Source organism: Macaca mulatta, chromosome 4 (genome assembly GCF_049350105.2).
Source record: "Macaca mulatta isolate MMU2019108-1 chromosome 4, T2T-MMU8v2.0, whole genome shotgun sequence".
Classification (NCBI taxonomy): domain Eukaryota; kingdom Metazoa; phylum Chordata; class Mammalia; order Primates; family Cercopithecidae; genus Macaca; species Macaca mulatta.
The window spans coordinates 182,851,915-182,872,933 of record NC_133409.1 but is presented as its reverse complement, the minus strand read 5'-3'; the positions used below and the strand labels follow the sequence as shown (position 1 = coordinate 182,872,933).

The window sequence follows — 21,019 nt, the reverse complement described above, 5'->3', positions numbered from 1 at the left end:
GAGGGGAAGGTAAGCATTGACTAAAATATAATGCAACAAGAAGGCAACGATCTTTGCTTTGTTCACTAATGTGTTCCAAGTGCCTAGGACAGTTCCTGACAAGTAGTAGGTGCTCAAAATATATTTGTCAAATGAACAAATCTGTGAAAGGAAAGGAAGAAAAACAGGTTGTGACCAGAACTTTTTTTGAACAAAACCCTGTTGTTTATTACATAGACTTTGGTAATGGAAAACTTACTTGGGTGAAATAAAAAATGGCATCCTGTTAATTTCTGAGAATGTCTGTTGGTTTTAGGAAAAGCATACCTATCCATACCTCACTACCTGTTTTGCTGTAGCCTAAACCTAGTTTCTCCTTTGCTTAGGAGACATTGACCCATCATATAAGATTAAAACAAAAACTGAGAAATAAGTGAAATCAAAAGCTTTTCAAAAGTTGCAAGTTGACCTACGGTGGTGATGGTCTAAAATCATATAGAAACCAGTGATCTGATGGTTTACCTGAAAATGCTAAGTAAGTACACATACTCAGCATCCCAGACCATCTGGTGAAAGCTCAACGGGTGAAAGCTCGGGGGTTAATTTTGCGATTAAAGACATCCTGGAAAAGGATGTAAAATCGCTGGTCCACTTAAGTATGATTCCTATTTTGGACTATGACTTATTTATTTATTTTGAGACGGAGTCTTGCTCTGCGGCGCGGGGTAGTGCAGTGGCATCATCTCGGCTCACTGCAACTTCAGCCTCCCGGGTTCAAGCGATTATCGTGGCTCGTCCTCCCAAGCAGCTGGGACCACAGGCTCCCGCCACCGCGCCCGGCTAACTTTTGTATGTTTAGTAGAGATGGGGTTTCACCATGTTGGCCAGGCTGGTCTCGAACTCCTGACCTCAGGCGATCCACCGCCTCGGCCTCCCAAAGTGCTGGGATTACAGGCTTGAGCCCCAGCGCCCGGCCTATTTTGGGCTTTTATACCCCACTAGGAAACCGCTTTCCTCCAGGTTGAGGTTAAAACCACATCATTTTAAGGTGGACTGAAGTCTGGAAGTGATTAAGCACTTGGATCCTTGGGGATCTCTCCCCGCCGCCATCTCTTTTATGCTAAGAAAATTAAAACTCTGGGGCCGGGGCACTGTCTGAGTCACTTCGATCCACCAGCCTGATAGATGCGAAGGGATGTAAGCGTGGCAGGCGCGCAGACAGTGTTTGAATCAAGCTTGACAGCTCGAGGGAGCCGGGCATTTCCTATTTATTTGTAGCGAGTGCGACGTTCTCCCAGCGCCGCGGAGGGGCAGGTTCTCGGTGCGGCCTCGCCAGGCGCCCCCGCAGCCTCCACTCCAGCTCCACGTGGACCCTCCTCCGCCTTGGGCTCCGCGCTCTGCAAAGCCGAGGCCCCTTCGCACCGGACTCCCGCCCCCGTCTCCCGCCCGGCCGCGTCGCCGCCGTTTCGCTGTCGTGGGTGACCGAGCGGCCTCCGGAGCTCCCGGGGCAAAGGCGAGACTCGCACGTCGCACCTCGCCCCTCGCCCTTCGCGGGCAACGGCCCGAGCGACAGTCCCCGGAGCCGGGCGGGGGTGCGCTCTCCGGGGGGCGCGGGGGTCGCCCAGGACCGGGAACCCCAAGACTCACGCTGGTCCCGCGCTCCCCCGCCCGGCCCGGCTCCAACCCGCGGCCCCGGCCCCGCCGCCCGCCCCGCCCCAGGCCCCGCCCCGGACAGTTCTATAAAGTTCCTCTTTCCCACCTCGCGCTCTCAGTTCCACCGCTCGGGCTCGACCCACCGCTGCCCTCAGCTCCGAGTCCAGCGCGAGGTAAGGCTGGAGGCGGCCGGAGGAGGGTGCGAGGCGGATGCCACAGGGCACCGCGAGCCGCAGGTTCCATCTCGAGGGCAGCTCAGGGTACCCGGCTTCGGGGCGGGAAGGGAGCGCGCCCGGTCCCGGAGCCCCGACTCCCCCCGATCCGCGCCGAACCTGGGGCTCCAGGGCTCCAGGGCCCGCCTCCCACCTCCCACCTCCCGGAGCGCGGCCCGAGCCCCGTCCGCTCTCCCCGCTCCCGCGCTGGGGTCGCCACAGGCTGGACGGGAGGAGCTAACGGGACTGCCGGGCCCAGGAGTGGCTGAGGCGGGGCCGTCCAAGGCACCCACGCGAGACGGCACAATTGCCCGCGAGAAACAGCGCCGAGCCTGTGGACCCCGGTCCGAAGCTCCTTCCCCTGCTCTCCGTTCCCAAGGGGCCCAAACTCACCGCGGCCTCCAGCGCGGCGCTCGCCCGCCAGGGCAGGAGGAGGACGCGCTCCACGCTTGGGTCGCCCCGAGCCCGGCGTGCGGTGGCCCAGGCGGCCTGGCGCGGTCCCTGCCTCCCCGGCTCCGCTCTCCCGGGCCTGCTCGGGGGTCGCGCGGGCGCTCTGCCCTCGGAATCCCCCGCCACTGGGCTGCAGCCCCCGCGTCGCCGCCACTTGTTTGCAGCCCGCTCGGTCCTCGCTGGCTGGGCAGGGATGGGGTCCTGTTCGGGGCGAAGGGTCTGGGTGCGAGCAGAGAAAGCGGAGGGTGGAGGAACCTGGTGCTGCGCCCCTGGAACGCCCGGCCGCAGGCGAGGTCCCGGGGCGTGGAAAGCGACAGAGTCGCGGGGAAGGGGCTGAAACGGTTTGGGAGTGAGCGAAGAGAAGCCAGAGCTACCAGTGAGTGCGGACGGGGAGCCGGGGGGGGCGGCTGGAGGGCAGAGTGTGCAAAACCAGCGGCGTGTGTCGGGAGCCTTTGGGCCGCGGGTGCGTCCCAGGAGCGCACAGGTGGAGCCGCGGGCAGGGGCCTTCGCGGGGGCCGAGCTCGGAAGGCGGACGGCTGTGCCCGCCCAGGGGATGCGCCCGGGCCAGCCGCGAAGGTGCCTTCTTCCGGGGCCTCGACGACCCTGACGCGGCGCGCGCGCTTCGCAGCCTCAGAGACTCCGGGGCCTCAGGGGCACCGACACGGGTCGGCGGGGTCCCGGCGCGCTGCGCCCCGTGGCTGAAGGGCCGCTGTCCTCCCCGCAGCGCAGAGCAGAGCGGGCGGAGCACCCCGGGCGCGGGCGCGGACGGCACGCGGGGCATGAACCTGGAGGGCAGCGGCCGAGGCGCAGAGTTCGGCATGAGCGCGGTGAGCTGCGGCAACGGGAAGCTCCGCCAGTGGCTGATCGACCAGATCGACAGCGGCAAGTACCCCGGGCTGGTGTGGGAGAACGAGGAGAAGAGCATCTTCCGCATCCCCTGGAAGCACGCGGGCAAGCAGGACTACAACCGCGAGGAGGACGCCGCGCTCTTCAAGGTCTCCGGCTTCGGGAGCCGGCGGGGGCGCAGGGGAGGGTCCGGGGGTAGAGCCCGGGTCCGGCGCCCACTCCGCGGCGAGCCCAGGGCACCCCCGGGGCGGACCGGCGGGCAGCGGAAGCACCGGGTGGCACCGCCTGAGCCACGGGAGGAGGAGAGGAGGCCTCTGGGCTCCTGGGGGGACGGGAGCCGGCGCCAGGCCTGAGCGCGGGGAGCCTGCAGGGGAACCCCTGGAGGCTGGGCCTGGGGAAGGGCAGTCCAAGGCCCGAGGGTTTTGGTTGTTCGTCTGTGTGTTCCGGTGTCCACGCAAGCCTCCCACGCTTCCCCGGATTCCTGTCTGCCTCCTGCATCAGTGGGTCTCCGTCTCTCGCGGCGCGTTCGCGCCTGTGCTCGTCTCTCTCACCGCGTCTGTCTCTGTTTCTCTTTCGCTGCTTTTCTCTGAGTCTCTCTCTGCATGTGTTTCCTGAGGTCAGCCTCTCTTCTCTCTCCTGTTAGCTCTGCGGGAACTTCCACCTCTGTCTTTCTCTCTGTGTGCGTCTCCGTCTCTCTCTTTCCAAGTCTCTGGAGACCTCCCCCATCGCTCTAGAACTCGGGGCCTCCGTCTAGATCTGTCTCCCTTGCCCTTTGCGCACACACCTGTGTCCCTGTTAGGACTGGTTTCCCCTGAGGCAGTTTACCCAGAGAACCGTGCGTCTGGGCCCAGCCCCCACCTGCGGGCGGAGCAGGGGAAGGGGACTTCCTCCGGGAATTTGGTCTGAATTTGCCCTGAGTGCCTCAGCTGTGCGGCCTTCCAGATGTCTCCTGTGGGCGGCAGCTCACACCACAGCTGTCCTGAGTCCTAGGCAGGCACACCTCAGACACTGGGTGGGTAGAGCCCCCTCAAGGAGCCTCCGCATCTCACTCTGCCTTTTCTAAATACCCAGAAAATGTGTCTTCGGCTTGGCGGTGATAGGGTCCAAGATGGAAAATCATTTTCCTAGAGGATAGTTGGGGTCTTTCAGTTTACATTTTGAGCAACGGTGTAAATCTGAAGGACCTACGTACCATTCTTTCTTTTAGAAATACAATTTCAAGATTCCTTACAAAAGATCTGTCTTTTGGGTTTAGCATGGTGGCTCACACCTGTCATCCCAGCACTTTGGGAAGATGAGGTGGAAGGATGCCTGTGCAATACAGTGAGACCCTGTCTCTGCAGAAAATAATCATAAAAATAAATTAGCCAGGTGTGGTGGTGAACACCTGTAGGCCCAGGGCCCAGCTACTCTAGAGGCTGAGATAGGAGAATCCCTAGAACTCAGGATGCCGTGGCGAGCTATCATCGTGCCACTGTACTTTAGCCTGGGTGACAGAGCAGGACTGTGTCTCCAAAAAGAAAACTAATAAACCAGACCTGTATTTTGACTTTGCATGCTCTTCATTCTTTCCCACCAGGCTTGGGCGCTATTTAAAGGAAAGTTCCGAGAAGGCATCGACAAGCCGGACCCTCCTACCTGGAAGACTCGTTTACGATGTGCTCTGAACAAGAGCAATGACTTTGAGGAACTGGTTGAGCGGAGCCAGCTGGACATCTCGGACCCGTACAAAGTGTATAGGATTGTTCCTGAGGGAGCCAAAAAAGGTAGGGGCTTTCCTGAATTTGGGTCACAGAACAGAGGCAGCCAGATCCTTGAGGCACCTTAACTTCATTCTGAGCATCACTTTCTAGCCTGCCTTCTGCCTCACAGTGAGGCTCAGCCTCCCTGCCTGGGTTATGTGGGTCACAGGCTGAAGTTCCTGTGATGTTTAGCATAGGGGAATTAATCACACTGTATGCCTCAGCGTGTATGGGGGTGTGTGTGCATTGAATATGTGTTTTCCAGTTAGTCTTTCAAAAAAAAGAAAAAAAGAAACCTGGATAACTTGTTAAAATTTACTTATCTAACAGTCTTTAGTGAGTAACTATTTTGCAGAAGAGGGGTAATGAGTGGAATATCTCATTACCATTCATGGTAATAAAACGGTCAACTTTTAAAGTGTAACATGGTCAGCTGAGGTGCTTATTAAAAGTCAGATTCCTGGACCCTTCTTTTCAAGATTCTGACCAGTGTGTCTGGAAGAGAGCCCAGGAATCTGCATCTCGAACAGATCCTTCAGGTGACCTCGCTTGGGAAACATCTGGCTGGCGGGGTCCTTCATGTCACAAGGCACATTCGCATGCCATCGGTCCTGTATTTCTCTGCCTGTCCTGTACAACTCAGACCTTGCAGAAAAAAACCAGTTTAATAGCATGAACAAATAACTTCCCAAGGGAGTTGCTGAAAAATACCTTATTTGTCAACACCGTGTTATGCATTCTAAGAATTAAATGCTCAGGTATTTTTACAAGATTTGACATTTAGTTAGGTCAGTTCCTGTTTTTACTTTGTGCCATTTCCCTTTTCCCCAAACATGTAGGAGCCAAGCAGCTCACCCTGGAGGACCCGCAGATGTCCATGAGCCACCCCTACACCATGACAACGCCTTACCCCTCGCTCCCAGCCCAGGTATGGGGGAGGGCACTGGGCTCCCTGAGGGCGAGGCTGTGCGGGCCAGCTGCCCACGTGGCCAGAGAACCACAGCAGCCCAGACAGCAGAACTTGCCATTTGCTGTCGCTGGTCCAACCGCCCAGAGAAACCCCAGGTCACCGAACGAATGCCTCTCTTTCCACACGGCGCTGCCATTGGTGTGGGTCTTAAGTAGGGGAGGCTTGGGCGTGTCTGCCTGCTGGAATATGCTCCTCAGGTCTTCTGGGAAACAGCTCTTTTGTGGAAGTGGAAGATTTTGGAAGTAGTGCCTTATCATGTGAAACCACAGGGCAGCTGATCTCTTCAGGCTTTCTTGATGTGAATGACAGCCTTGTTTCATCCACTTTGGTGGGTAAAAGAAGGCAAATTCCCCTGTGGTACTTTTGGTGCCAGGTTTAGCCATATGACGAAGCTTTACATGAAACAGCACAAGTGTCTCCATTGTCCTTTATGATCCTCCGTGGTGTTTCCACCTAGTGTGATGAACGATTCCCTCCAGTCTTTTTGGATGATAAAATTCTTCGGCTGTCAGCCTAATAAGGGATTCCCTTAGGAGTCTGGAGGCTATAAGAGCACCCCCCTACCCACCGTCTCAATGCCAGTGCTTCTTATCTCAGCCTCTCCTGTGCTCCTTTAGCAGGTTCACAACTACGTGATGCCATCCCTTGACCGAAGCTGGAGGGACTATGTCCCAGATCAGCCGCACCCGGAAATCCCGTACCAATGTCCCGTAACGTTCGGACCCCGCGGCCACCACTGGCAAGGCCCAGCTTGTGAAAATGGTAAGGAGGTTACCAGGGAACTAACTGCTGATTTGGCCATGGGCCACGGTGAATCCTGGTCTGTCCTAGGCAGCACCAAAGCTCTTTCCCCTTCTTGGAGGCTGCGTGTGCAGCTCAGGGAAGAGGAGGGTTTTCTCAGTCCTGTGGGATGGTGGCATCCCACAGCCAAGGTTACTGTCAGGATCCATGCTAGGCACTGCCCTTCATGGGCTCTTATTTAAACGCCACAGAGATCACCCCGGGAAGTGGAAAACAGTCCCGCACTTTTTATATATAGAAGAGATCGTGGAAGCTCGTAGATAATAAGTAGGGATGCTGGGAGATTACTGAGCTGGTATGTTTCTCTCGAATAGTGGTGTGTTCATTGTTGCTATTGTTGGTATTAGAGGTGATGCTAAAAAAGGAATGGAAAAATACCATGAGCAAACACATAAAACGTCTCTACAGGTGCCTACCTACCACTGGGTCCCAGAGAGACTCCTGATTCTGGATTAGATGCGGTCCCCTGCCCTCAGGAGTTCCCCAGATATCAAAATAAGCTCCATCCGCAGAAGCACTCATTAGCTAGGTGCAGAGAGAATCTCACAATGCTGCAACTCAGGCTTTCAGGACTTTTTAGTTAGTTACTTAAATAGAAGTCCTGAGATGGGTCAACACATTGAACCCTTTGGATGTTTTAGGAATATTTGTTCCTTTGCAATTTGGCCTTTTTTCCCCCAGTCACGTTCAGGTTATCCTTGGCTGCAGGTAGTGAAGAGGTGTACCGCTATTTAATGTTTGTATGGAGTGGCACATTCACAAAAAAGCCCAGAATTCAGTGGGATTGGCTTTTCAAGAGGGATTTGTAGCAAGGGCTGGTTTCCAATATGGTAGTGGAGGAATCGGCTGACATAAAACTAGTTCCTGAAATTCAGACTTGTGTTCAGTGCTCTGGCTCTGTGGAATTAGTGACCATGGGAAAGAGGCGATGCCTAGAATTGTGTAAAGTGATGGAATAGGTAGAGACCTGTCTTGAAGCGTTGGTAACAGCAAATGAAGCGGCAGTCACATCAGGTGTTCTATGCCACATTCTTCCTCCATTCATGTTTCCTACAACATTGTCTTCAGGAACATGGTTCAGTCTTCTCCCAACCCACAAGAGACAAGCAAAATAAACATGGACTAAACAATTTGTTACTTTTTAAATTGCGCCCTTTGGCACAAACTCAAGTGGACCTGAACTCTCAGCTCTGTTGTGAACTCGCTTTGTGAACAAGGACAAATCACGTCATCTGTCTCTGAGCCTCAGCCTCCCTGTGGGTCAGTTACAGAGAGAGCGCTCCAAGATTCCTTTCAAAGCCACGCACTGGCTCGTTTCTCCCTCAGCTTTGGTTTTCCAGCTGGTCTCCGGCTCGTCTTTGCCTCACAAGAGTGTGCCCTGCTAGTTGCTGGTGCTGGGAGTGGGCGGGAAGGTGACTGGGCGCCAGCCCTTTCCTTCCCAGGCTTCACACACACACCCCAGGAAGCCCTGCAGTGCGTCGGACTCTCTGTCTAGACATCATCTGACTTTTATTTGCAAATGCAGGTTGCCAGGTGACAGGAACCTTTTATGCTTGTGCCCCACCTGAGTCCCAGGCTCCAGGAATCCCCACAGAGCCAAGCATAAGGTCTGCCGAAGCCTTGGCGCTCTCAGGTGAGTGCAGGGTTTGGTTCTGGAGGCACCGCAGGAGGCCGGCCTCTGCCGCCAGCTCTGTCATCTTTGGGCAGATTCAATGGGACTTTAGACACTTGCTTTGCTCCCCCTGGGGTCTGGAGTGGATGTGGACACATCCTGTGCATGAGGTGACCAGAGTGAACTAGGAGCACCATTGGAAAGACCCAGCATCACTGCTTGTGGTTCTGCTGACAGTTTCAGCCACTGGCTTGAATGGAGTCGTTCTGGCTTCGTCACTGGCACCTCTCCGAATTTCCAGGAATGTGCAAACACTCCAGTTTCCTTTACCAAGGGCCCCTCTCCAGCCAGCATTCTCCGTGCGGAAGTGTGGAAGGGCTCGTCATTTGGAGAGGCTGATCGTCCTTCCGGGTTGAGCCATAAATGAGTCCTCCTCCTCTGCTCCCTGGGGACATTAGTTCTGGTCCCTCGATGACATATGCCTAAAAGTAATACACATTTTGGTCTTTCATATCGCTTGCAAACAAATATGGATTCAATCTGATTTTTAAGTTTTATTAAAAAAAAAAAAAAGTCCTGCATCATAGAGATCTTACCTGTTGTAAAAAAGGCACCCTTAGACTTGCCAAGCATATGTGCTATATGTCTATTCATTTTTTAGATAATATTTTGGATTGTTTTTAAGGTTTGGAATTCTCATCATGCCCTTTGGCATCTTTAAAAATCAGTGATGAAAAATACTAACTGAATTCTGAAGGTTTCAGGGAGACGAGAGTTGTGGCACTACGGCTGCACACGGGGGCTGGAGTTTTACCTGCCCGCTCTTTCTAGTTCTGAATGAGGCTTGCACCTTTTTTTCTGAGATGCTCGTGAGTACTGAGGATGCCCTTTGGGAGGAGGTGCTTCTGAGCAGGAAGGCTTGTGTTTGTTTTTAGAAACTTTCAAACCCTTTTCTTGAACACCTAAGACTTGTGTGGGTGCCTGAAGAGTAGGAAATAAACAGCTATTTATATCTCTGCAACCTCGTGATTTCTGATGACATTAAATGAAATGAAACCTGCCCCGAGAATCACCTCGAATGGCCAACACCCACTCTCTTTGGGGCGCACTGTCTGACTCGTTCTCCATGTGTTGAAGCAGAGAATTGAGACAGTGATGTGGGTTAAGTCTCAAAACCTGCTATTGAGGAATAAGACAGTTTTGTGGGTTTCTTTTTTTTTTTGGTATGCATAATACAGATTAATTATCAGCCATGAGCACATTTGTTAGAGAACTGTGATTCCCACTGATTTGGGGGTTCCCACACAGTTCCCAGTGGCGACTGCCCCTGTCTGTGCCGCTCCCCTGCAGCCTGGCTGAGGAGCTTATGCAAACCTAGCTTGGTTCTTTCAACTCATGGGCGATGTTTCAAAGAGGTTTCTGAAATCAGCCAAACGTTTGTAAATGGATTCATCTTGTTTAAAGTTTCAGAGAGTTTTAGGGTTCTTTTCAAACTTAAACACAAAGCCCAGTGGGAATTTCAGCAGACTTTACATGAACTTTTAGAGCATTTTTCTCATTAATTTCTTTCTTTTCACAAGAATTAATTTTGTGATAAAAACATCACATATCCAGTGTGGAAAACTAATTTAAAAATCAGAAAAACAAGAATGGAAAATAAAAACGTCACATTCCACCACCCAGAAATCACCATTAAGGCCTTAGTACTTACCCTTTAATGTGTATATGTGTGTGTATGTTTATATATAAACTATGTAGACATAAATAAGCACCTAATTATATGTATAACTTACATATATGTATACACACACACACACACACACACACTTGCTTTTACCTAAATGATGTCATATTATTATTTTGAGGACCTTTCAGGTTTGTGGACAGACTTGCTTCTTTCTGAAACACCGTCATATTTTTTGCTAGTAGAAATTAAACTTAGGGTTCATTTCTTACCAAAGCAAAAACTGATTTGCTTAAAGATGAATTTTCATTCAGTGACACATGACTTAAATGTCATCACCACTATCATCATCATCGTTCACAATAAGACTTAGTAAGTTCTTAATGGTGATGATCTATAACCTGAATTCAACTTACTTTTCCAGAAAATTAATGAAAGACACACTCGTCCCTTAAAAAAAGAGTCTGTGGCCACATACGTTTGAAATATGCTGGTTTAGACGAATTAAATGGGTTTTTTCCACGGGATTTCTCTAAGTGTTGATCTCGGGGGGAAGCAGGGCATGTGGCGTCTCCCAGGCCTCCTGCACGCCAGAACCTCTTGTTCCTCCACAGAGCCTGTGGGACAGTAGAGTTCCACCGCAGGTGCTTGGCTCTGTGGAGTCGCTGGCCTCAAGCTGGTGTCCTCGGCCCCCAGCACTGACCCCGGAGCTCTGTGTTTGCAGACTGCCGGCTGCACATCTGCCTGTACTACCGGGAAATCCTCGTGAAGGAGCTGACCACGTCCAGCCCCGAGGGCTGCCGGATCTCCCATGGACATACTTACGACGCCAGCAACCTGGACCAGGTCCTGTTCCCCTACCCAGAGGACAATGGCCAGAGGAAGAACATTGAGAAGCTGCTGGGCCACCTGGAGAGGGGCGTGGTCCTCTGGATGGCCCCCGACGGGCTCTACGCGAAAAGACTCTGCCAGAGCCGGATCTACTGGGACGGGCCCCTGGCGCTGTGCAGCGACCGGCCCAACAAGCTGGAGAGAGACCAGACCTGCAAGCTCTTTGACACGCAGCAGTTTTTGTCAGGTGAGGCACTTCATTCTGTTAGAACGGAGGCGGTGATGGCCCGCCTGCCACAGGGGTCGGAAACGACAGGGTCCCTCTCACCCCAGGCTGAGGTCTTCCGCCTGTTGACTCCGGCGCCCACCGGGCTTGGGGCTCGGCCCCAGTAGAGATCTTCTGTCTGGCTCCGTTGAGGGCAGAGAGTGTGGATCAGATGGTCCAGGTGGACGGTGGCTCAGGCTGTACTCTTGCAATTCTGGTTTTCAACAGTCACCTCTTAACACAGTTCTGTTTTATTGCACTGTGATCTCAACAAACACGTCTGCTGATGTGACGGCTCTTTTCAGATTCCCAGAAAAATCATAAAGGTTAGAAGCATATTGTTAACATTCTTGGTTGTGAGAGGGGTCACCCTCATGCAGATGCCGCCCCACGAGTGAGACGGAGGGTGGAGCGGACTGTACTGGTTCTGCACAGGAGAAGTTACAGGAGAGTGCTATGAGTGGGCTCTGTGATACGAACGTTTCTAAGCATAGTTTTCAGAACCAGTGAGTTTTGTTTCTCTCCCTTGGATTTCATGACCATTCAGTGAAGCTCTGGCTGGCTTCTGTGAAGCCCCTGGCCCTGTCCCGCTGGGCTTCCTCCCAGGCTTCGTGTGGCCGTCCAGGTGGAGGGAGCCTCCCACGAGGGAGGGAGTTGCTCTACCTGCCACCCCACCGCCAACTCTTCCTCCGCCTTTTCCCAGCCCTGTTCCTTCTCGAGCCCCTTCAGAAACTCCTGTGTCTTTGGTTTTTCCTGTGCCTCCCCTTTTCTTGAATGTGCTTCTTCATTCCACTTATTTAAAATAAAAACAGGACCCACCTCTGCCCTGGCACTGCGGACACGTGCTCTTGCTTTTGGGCGTAAGTGGCCCACATTTGTGTAAGCTCATCCAGATTTTCTTTTGGTGCCCAAAGCAAATGTGTCCCTAGATAACTAAGCTTCAGGCCGGGTGCGGGGGCCCACGCCTGTAATCCCGGCACTTTTGGGAGGCTGAGGCAGGCAGGTCAGTTGAGGCCAGGAGTTCGAGACCAGGCTGGCCAACATGGCAAAACCCCGTTTCTACCAGAGATACAAAAATGAGCCGGGCGTGGTGGTGCGCGCCTGTCGTCCCAGCTACTCAGGAGGCTGAGGCGTGGGAGGCGGAGGTTGCAGTGAGCTGAGATGGCACCATTGTGTTCCAGTTCGCAGGACAGAGCAAGAGTCCATTCCGGCCCCCACCCCCACCGCCAAAAAAAAAAAAAAGATAACAAGATAACTAAGCTTCACACAGAGGCTGACAATAGGAAGAGGGAGAACTGTGCAGGTTCCCGAGGTGAGGAAGTCACCTTGGGCTGGACACCTCTCATTCTAAGGGCAGCACCATCCCCAGTCCCCGGCCAGGGCGGTCCCATCCTTCTTGGGGTTGGGCGTGGAGTCCATGGGGAAACCAAGGAAATTGAAGGGCGACTGGGGAGACCCCCCGTCAGCCTCTCCTGTGTCTGCCTTGGGGTCTGGAAGAGCTCACATGGGCCAGGAAGGCTAAGGCCCAGTGGGCCTGGATTTCTGAAGACTCTGGACCTTGGTGCCAGTGGTTTCAGAAGATGCCACAAGGTGAGGGCTTTCTAATGCAGGTGTCACAAGGAACAGGCACTGTCTTCTCCGAGTGCCTCTTGCCAGGCGTTTTTAGGGAGGTGGAGCCCCCATGGTGACTGAGCTGGAAGGTGCACTCTGAGTCACAGGTGCACTGCGTGAGAGAAGGCACAGGCGGGGGCGGACGCCTGTGAGTGTCCTGGGGCTGTGGACTTGCAAGCCTAGAACTTACTATTAATCTGTGCACAAGAGCTGGTCTTGGTTTTCATTCCTTCCTCTGTGACCGAGGGCTGTGCTCTGTGCCCACTGCAGCCTCTCACCTCGACGTGTTCGCTGAGGTTCAAGGAGGTTGCTGTGAACGTAAAAACTGCGGCCGTGCCGACCAGCGTCTGCATAATTAAGGATTCCCACCAAACGCTTGCATGTTATCTAGGGTCGGAGGCAGGCTTTTTCAGAGAATTGTGCCACCTCGCCATTCTGACTAGCCTGTGTAGGTGTAGTCTCAGATCATGGCAGTGTGAATGTGTTTTACACATTCTGACTAAGTCATTTGGGTTTGATTTGAATTCTGGAAAAAAAAAAAAAAAAGCAGGAAGTCAAGCAGTCCTGTAAGTTAGCTAGAAATTTCTGTTCAGTTGAAGAGAACAGTGGAGATCTCTGATATCTCCCTATTCAGGTCTGCACAGCACTAGGGACAGCCCCGGGGCACGGCCCGAGGGTGTGTGTCTGATAGGGACACATCTGTTCTGCAGAAGCTTTAGCAGCTCCTGTGTCAACTGGTTTCTTTTGCGGGCTTGACATTTTATTGTAGGTACAGGCAGAAGATTTGCCTTGTGTACGGGGAGGGGGCATGGGCTAAAGTCAGGGGATGGGCACTCATCTTTCCAACAATGTTCCAGTCCGTTTCGTATCTTTTGGGTAGGTGTGGTGGCTTCAGGAGGTATTTGTGCGTATCCACAAGCCGGAGGCCGGGGGCTGCCCCACTCCCCTTCTCAGGTCAAGTTACTGTTCTGTCCCTGGAGATAAGCACGAGTCTAGTCAGAGTCACGCAGTTCAGGCACAGTGACAGCGGGACTCAGCTGCCGAGGGCTGGTGCTAGTCACCACGTTGATGTTACGTGTTTTCTGTGGTGCCTGAGTTACGTGGATATCCGCAGTAGCACAGACATTGGATTGTGTGGGCTCTGTAGGGACGGGATGAGGTTTTAAAATGATCCCAGGATGTCAAAACATTCTGATTTTTTAAAGGAAAACTTGTCCATGGCATAAATCAGTCTTTTGCCATTGCGTGACTATGTTTCTCGTCCTTTATCTCCCAACTTCACTGCGGTCTACTACCTTTTGAATCTTTGTGGGCCCAGTGCTGCAAAGCAGTGTGCTTTAGCTGTCGACTAGTTCCTCTTGAAGCATCGAGGGAGACCGAGGGCCCTGGGGAAAAAGCGTACATGCTATTTTGTATCTGAGATGTTCACATCAAGAGCCCTAGTCAGGGAAGTAAAGAAGGCTCATTCCTCTTGCATGTTCAGAATCACAGTAAGCTCTTGCTTCCTGTTTAACCTGGTGTGTTTGGTGATGAGGGTTTCTGAAGATGGTCTTTTTCTTGTGGGCTTCCACAGAGTTGCAAGCGTTTGCTCACCACGGCCGCTCCCTGCCACGATTCCAGGTGACTCTGTGCTTCGGAGAGGAGTTTCCAGACCCTCAGAGGCAAAGGAAGCTCATCACAGCTCACGTGAGTCCTCAGTTACGCTCACACCATAGTGGCTTCCTGTTCTTTGTAAAGGGCAGAGTTTCATTTAGAAAAGTCCCAAATGAAAAGTAAATGTCAAATGACCTGGAAAAATAAGCGTAACCCTTAAACTAATGAGGGAGGAAGCATGGTCCAGCAAGCAGCACAGTCTGAGGACCCATGTGCTCCTCCCAGACCTGAGATCTGCTCGTCAAAGACCCAGGGAGGACAGCCTCAGTGGAGGGTGCCTCTCTCCCCATCTTTTTTATTTTTCAGGAAAGTTGTCATATTTCCATTTTACAGGGATTGAAAAAGATTGATGGTCAAAGCTGCCCTTTAAAATTCTCCATGCTAAGATGGCTCTAAGAATGCTGTCTAGCTAGTGGGTCTTCATTCAGTGGAAAAGCTTTTCCCAGATGGGAAACTATCCATTCCCTGGAGGCATTTTGTGGGTCTGCATGTGTGTCCTGGCACCTCTTTTATTTCTGGAATTTTAGAAATTATTTAATTATTGGGCATATGATATTTGAAAGAGGCTGAATCTTTCAAGGAATGCAAGTAAATCAGACCCTCGTAATATTCTCTAGTGTGGTTCAAGATGGGTTCAACTGTGGCAAGTAATGCTAAAGGGTTAGGGTTAGGATTAGGGTTAGTTTTCTTTTTTATGAGAAAAGGTTTCTATAGATGACATGAAGCATTAATTTGCCACGGAAAACAGAATCTTGAACCCTTAAGACTTTTGAATTTGAAAACTTCACATTGCTATGTACTTGCAAGCATCATTAGTGGGCTTGCATGGTGAGCAATACCAGGTAAAACTTACACCCCTAACATCAAAATTCCCATCATATTGTAGCTCTGATGCTATTTCTCATTGAGAACTGAAATGAAACATGGTTTAATCTTGAACATACAACCCCCCTTCTTGATTTTAAAAACAAAGACCAACCCACCAACCAATGTGTAATCCCATAGACTGAGGATTTCTCATGAGTTCTCTCCAGTGATTGACTTAACAATTGCTATGATTGTTGAAATCATGACTGATATGTTGTTAACAGCAGGAATTGCTAAATGACTAAATAAACTTGGCATAGATAAGCAGCATTTAAGAAGTTGATGATCGGCCAGGTGCGGTGGCTTACGCCTGTAATCCCAGCACTTTGGGAGGCCGACGTGGGCGGATCACGCGGTCAGGAATTTGAGACCAGCCTGACCAACATGGTGAAACCCCCCCTCTACTAAAAATACAAAAATTAGCCAGGTGTGGTGGTGCGCACCTGTAATCCCAGCTACTCAGGAGGCTGAAGCAAGAGAATCACTTGAACCCAGGAGTCAGAGGTTGCAGTGAGCCGAGATCGCACCACTGCACTCCAGCCTGGGCGACAGAGTGAGGCTCTGTCTCAAGAAAAAAAAAAAAAAAGAAAACAAAAGAAATTGATGATCAGCTCAGCTATACATCAATCCAATTTTAAGGGTGACTTGGATGAAGTTGCCGTCCTCTAAGTCAGGGAAAGATGGATCCCCAGATGATCCCGTCATCCTGAAGACGAGGCTGTGTGATCCGTAAAATGAATAAACACACATGTACACCTATGAGTTCCACTTTTACAAGTTATTAATTTAATTCATTTCAGGTACTCAGGAGTTTTGCTTAAGTCGCTATATATAAAATATAGACTTTAATATCGTGATTGATGGAGAGCATTCAGCTTGCCTTAGATGCTGTAAATTCAGGAAAAGCTGAACGTTAAGGTGTTTTTGTTTTTTGGTGAGCGTGATTCATGCTAATAACCAGACGGGATAAATTTGAGGCCAGTTAACTTCTCTTTTTCCACAAGAGTAGTTTTGTTGTTGTTTAACTTTACTTTTTATTTCTTTTACCTCTGGTTTAGAACGATACCGATTACCTAGAAATCAAATCATTCAGGATGAGCCCTTGTTTCTTTCAAACTGCAGTTGTGGAAAAACAAAATCATTGGCCTAAATTACCCTGCAGATTACCTCAGACTTCCTTTTCATTTAATCACTTTACTTGATTTGATTCAGTTTTAGTTAAATGTACATTTTAAGTGGCAGCTGATTTAAAAGTAACATCTTTAACCCAGAATTAAGTAGCTTTGGCTGTTTTTTTACATGTTGATCTATGGAAGGACTAACAAAAAAATTGCTTCTTTAGATGGCTCCATATATGAAATGTTTTGATGTGTTCTAGGACGTAACTTTGGGCTTTACATTACTGTCTGCTTAGAATCTGAGTGCTGTTTAATAGTGAGCCAGTTGCGGGATATCTCAGTAATGTCTTTTTAAAAATCTCTTATTAAAGGTAGAACCTCTGCTCGCCAGACAATTATATTATTTTGCTCAACAAAACAGTGGACATTTCCTGAGGGGCTACGATTTACCGGAACACATCAGCAATCCAGAAGATTACCACAGATCTATCCGCCATTCCTCCATTCAAGAATGAAAAATGTCAAGATGAGTGGTTTTCTTTTTCCTTTTTTTTTTCTATTTTTATTTTTTATTTTATTTTTTTGATACAGGGTCTTGCACTGTCTCCCAGGCCGGAGTGCAGTGACACGATCTCAGCTCACTGCGACCTCCGCCTCCCAGGTTCAAGAGACTCTCCTGCCTCAGCCTCCCTGGTAGCTGGGATTAAGGTGTGAGCCACTGCACCCACCCAACACAGACGATTTTCATTGTAAATATTTGACTTTAGTGAAAGCATCCAGTTGACTGCCCTCTTGCTGTTTTGAGGAACTCAGAAGTGAAGATTTCAGTGCAGTAGCTGAGGAGAATTGCCGCCAGACAACTGTGGAAAATCAGTGACATCTGATTGGCAGATGAGCTTATTCCGAAAGGAAGGTGGCTTTGCACTTCTTGCGCTCTGTAGACTGCCATCATTGATGATCACTGTGAAAACTGACCCCGTGATGTGTTTACATTTGCTGAAATGTGTTCTTTAATTTGATGTAGACTAGGTCTTGCTGGAGGACTGAGAACACTTGCCTTTCAGTGTTGACACTGACTGGAGCGATGACTGCAGGCGAGTCTGTACCATTTCTCAGGGAAGTAAGGTGTAAACGGAAGAAGCCTCACACATAGAAGAAATGTATTAATGTATGTAGGAGCTGCAGTTCTTGTGGAGGACACTTGCGGAGTGAAGGAAATGGAATCTTTGACTGAAGTTGTGCCTGTAGCCTGGGGGAGGCCCCTTCCCCACCTGCCAGTGGTTTCCTGGTGTGGGCCCCTCTGCCCCGCCTTCCTTCCCACGGGCTTCTCTCCTTGGCCTTCCCTGGAAGTCAGTTAGTAAACTTACTAATTTCTTGTGCCAAAAAACAGGATAGTTCCTCTTGGATGGGACATTTTTGTCTGTCCTACCATCGAGTAATGTCTAAGTGACGGTTAAGTTTTCTTGTTTCTATGTCTTTTTGTCCCTCATTCTCTAGAAATGCTAAAATTCTTCTCATAAAGAAGAAGAAATTAAGGAGCATATATCTTACTACCTGAACTGTTGCCCTTCTGTCCAAGTACTAAGCTGTCTGTTCCCCTCCTCTGTGCCACTCTCGTCTGTCTGTTTGACTGTGCACTGATCAGCCACGGTGACACTAAAGGAGGAGGAGCCGGGACGCGCAGGCTGGCGAGCACTGCCAGGAGCGGCCGCTGGAAGCAGGATGGAGCTGGCTGCGGAGCTGCACACCCAGTGGGCTGTTTCTGCTTCTTTCATCTGTTCTGTGCTTCCTCAGGCCAATTATAGTTTGACAGGGTCTTAAAATTACTTGGCTTTTTACAAATGCATCTATTTATAGAATCCCAAAGACCTCCACTTGCTTAAGCCAACCTGAAAAAAGGAAAACATTTTTGTGGTTTCGAGAAAGTACAGTGGTGTAGATGGGGGCGTCTCCCCCAGGGTGTTTCTCGTGCTGCAGGATATTTCCTATCACTCTCAGGGTCCGCAGACTGTGTAGCTCTCAGAAGTGCGGTCCTGCTTTTCTAATCCATATTTTAAATGGATTCAACAAGCGCATAATAGGTGCCTGCTGGCCAGGCGCGGTGGCTCAAGCCTGTAATCCCAGCACTTTGGGAGGCCGAGACCGGCGGATCACAAGGTCAGGAGATGGAGACCATCCTGGCTAACACGGTGAAACCCCGTCTCTACTAAAAAATGCAAAAAATAGCCGGGCGAGGTGGCGGCGCCTGTAGTCCCAGCTACTCGGGAGGCTGAGGCAGGAGAATGGCGTAAACCCGGGAGGCGGAGCTTGCAGTGAGCTGAGATCCGGCCACTGCACCCCAGCCTGGGCGACAGAGCGAGACTCCGTCTCAAAAAAAAAAAAAAAAAAAAAAAATAGGTGCCTGCTGTATCCATACATAACACAGTTCAGCCTTTATCAAGCTTAGTGAGCAGTGAGCACTGAAACATCATTTTTTAATGTTTAAAAAGTTTCTAATATTAAAGTCATATGTATTAACTACAGAAAAGACAAACAGTAGAGAATAGCAAAAAATAAAAAGCATCTCCTTTATTCCCAGCTCAAATTCTCGTCTCTCAAAGGGTCTATAAGCAGGGGTGTTTACTCTTACAACACATTCCACTTTTCTGTAAATATGCATAAACTTAAAAAGAAAACCTCATGGGGTCATCTTGCACACACTTTCATGCCGTGCTCTTCATAGCTAACAGTGAAGATGTGCCTCGTTCTGTGCAGAGGCCTTGCTGTGGAGCTCCCCTGCCTTGTACCCAGTAGGGTTTGACATTTCATTAGCCATGCAACACGGATACGTATTGGGGGCACACTGTGTTTCGTGAACTGCAGTGATGTATGCATCTTATAGATGCAAAGTGTTTTGGGGTATATTATCCTAAGGGAAGGTAAAGATGATATTAAGAACCGCTGTTTCACGGGGCCCTTACCTGTGACCCTCTTCGCTGAAGAGGAAACCCCACACAGCACTTCAAAGAAGCTGTCTTGGAAGTCAGTCTAAAGGGCATCTTGTCTTCTTAATTCTCCAAGCGGATGCCCCATTTCAGTTGCTTTGTGACTTCTTCTTCTTTGTGTTTTTAAATATTGTGCTGCTTTAACAGTGGAGCTGAATTTTCTGGAAAATCCTTGTTGGCTGGGGCCACTACCTCCTTTCTTATCGTCACATCTATGTGTTTGTTGACTTTTTAAAATTTTGAGTGGTCCAGGGTATGACCTAGGGAATAAACTAGCTGTGAAATACTCAGGGTTGGGAATCCTAGCACTTGTCTCAGGACTCTGAAAAGGAACAGCTTCCTCATTCCTTGTCTTGATAAAGTGGAATTGGCAAACTAGAATTCAGTTTGTACTCAGTGGACAACGCTGTTGAAGAGTTTGGGGACCTTGTCATGTTAAAGAGCATTGGGTCACATGGAAAAAATGTACGTGTCTCCCAGGTGCATTTCTTGGTTGATGTCTTGTTCGTGAGATTTTGTATATTTAGGAGAACCTCAAGCAGTCATTAATATCTCCTGGAACACTGTAGAGAACCAAGTGACCAACTCATTTACAACTGAAGCCTTGGAAGCCACTCTGTTAAAACCTTGGAAGCCCTCTCCGTCCTAAGTGAAAACAGGAGAGTTCGTCGCCCTGCGGAAAACCCAGCTAGACTATTGGGTATGAGCTAAAAAGAGACTGCGCCATGGTGAGAATACATGTAAAATCCTACCGTGGAATGAGCAGCCCTTACAGTGTCATTACCGCCAAGGGCAGGTGGGTGTTGGTGCTTGAAAACGATGGTCTTTGGGTGAGGGCATAACTGCAGCAAGCCCCAGGGTGGAGCGACTCTGGGCGTCTTGGGTGCTCGCGCCTCTTGGCTTTGCGGATGCTCCACCAGGAAGGCCACTGTGTGTGTGCGTGTCAGTTACTTTTCTAGTAACAATTCAGACCGGTGTAAACTTCCTTTCATTGCTGCCCAGTCACATGCCCCCACTCCCCCACCGGTGAAAGTTTTTCTGAAAGCTCTCAGATTGGTTAAGGTCTTTGTTTGTATTGCATATCTCCCCAAGTCTTCCGTGGCCATCTGCATCTGTCTGAATGGTGCAAGAAGGCTGCCAGACCTTACGCACCGATTTGCATGTTATGTTTTACCTGCCCCGTTTTTGAGACAGATCCTCAATGTCGGTGGATCTCCTTGAGATCCTTATAGCCTATTACATTAATGAAGTAACGGTGAGTTTTTCTTGTATTGATTTTCACAGCTTTAAGGAACATGCCTGAGAAATGTAGCTGAAGTAGAGGGGATGTGAGAGAAGGGCCAGGCCAGCAGGCCAAGCCTCCTCCCGTGGAAATTCCCATGTTGTTTCAAACTCTGAGATAGATGGGACTTAACAGGCAGTGGGGTCTGCGTCCCCCTCTTCAGCACCCCCTGTGCCCCACTTTCTGCTGAATGAACTGCTGGCAGGTGGGACCTCAGAGACCCCCAGCTGAAAGCTTGCATTTCGCGTACTGGCTCTGTGTGTTGCTGAGGTCTGTAGGAAGCAATGCATCACAAACTAAGGTGGTCAATGCTATGCTGCCGTTGGTATACATTGTGAATTTTTATGTAAATTGCTCTGCAAAGCAAATTGATATGTTTGATAAATTTATGTTTTTAGATAAATAAAAACTTTTAAAAATTTGTTATGGAATGTGTGTGTGTTATTAAACACGCATCCT

At 50.2% G+C, this 21,019-nt stretch overlaps 1 protein-coding gene across 6 annotated transcripts; it reads left to right on the top strand.

Moving 5' to 3' along the window:
* The first annotated feature begins 1,749 nt into the window (after positions 1 to 1,749).
* On the top strand, positions 1,750 to 18,870 carry IRF4 (interferon regulatory factor 4). 6 transcript variants are annotated; one of them, XM_077999169.1, is made up of 9 exons: positions 1,750 to 1,805; positions 3,019 to 3,289; positions 4,720 to 4,906; positions 5,722 to 5,810; positions 6,473 to 6,614; positions 8,179 to 8,286; positions 10,674 to 11,027; positions 14,230 to 14,342; positions 16,666 to 18,688. In XM_077999169.1, exons 2-9 carry the CDS (start codon positions 3,074 to 3,076, stop codon positions 16,807 to 16,809), a joined length of 1,353 nt encoding a protein of 450 aa, XP_077855295.1. In that variant the 5' UTR covers positions 1,750 to 1,805; positions 3,019 to 3,073; the 3' UTR covers positions 16,810 to 18,688.
* The last annotated feature ends 2,149 nt before the right edge of the window (positions 18,871 to 21,019 follow it).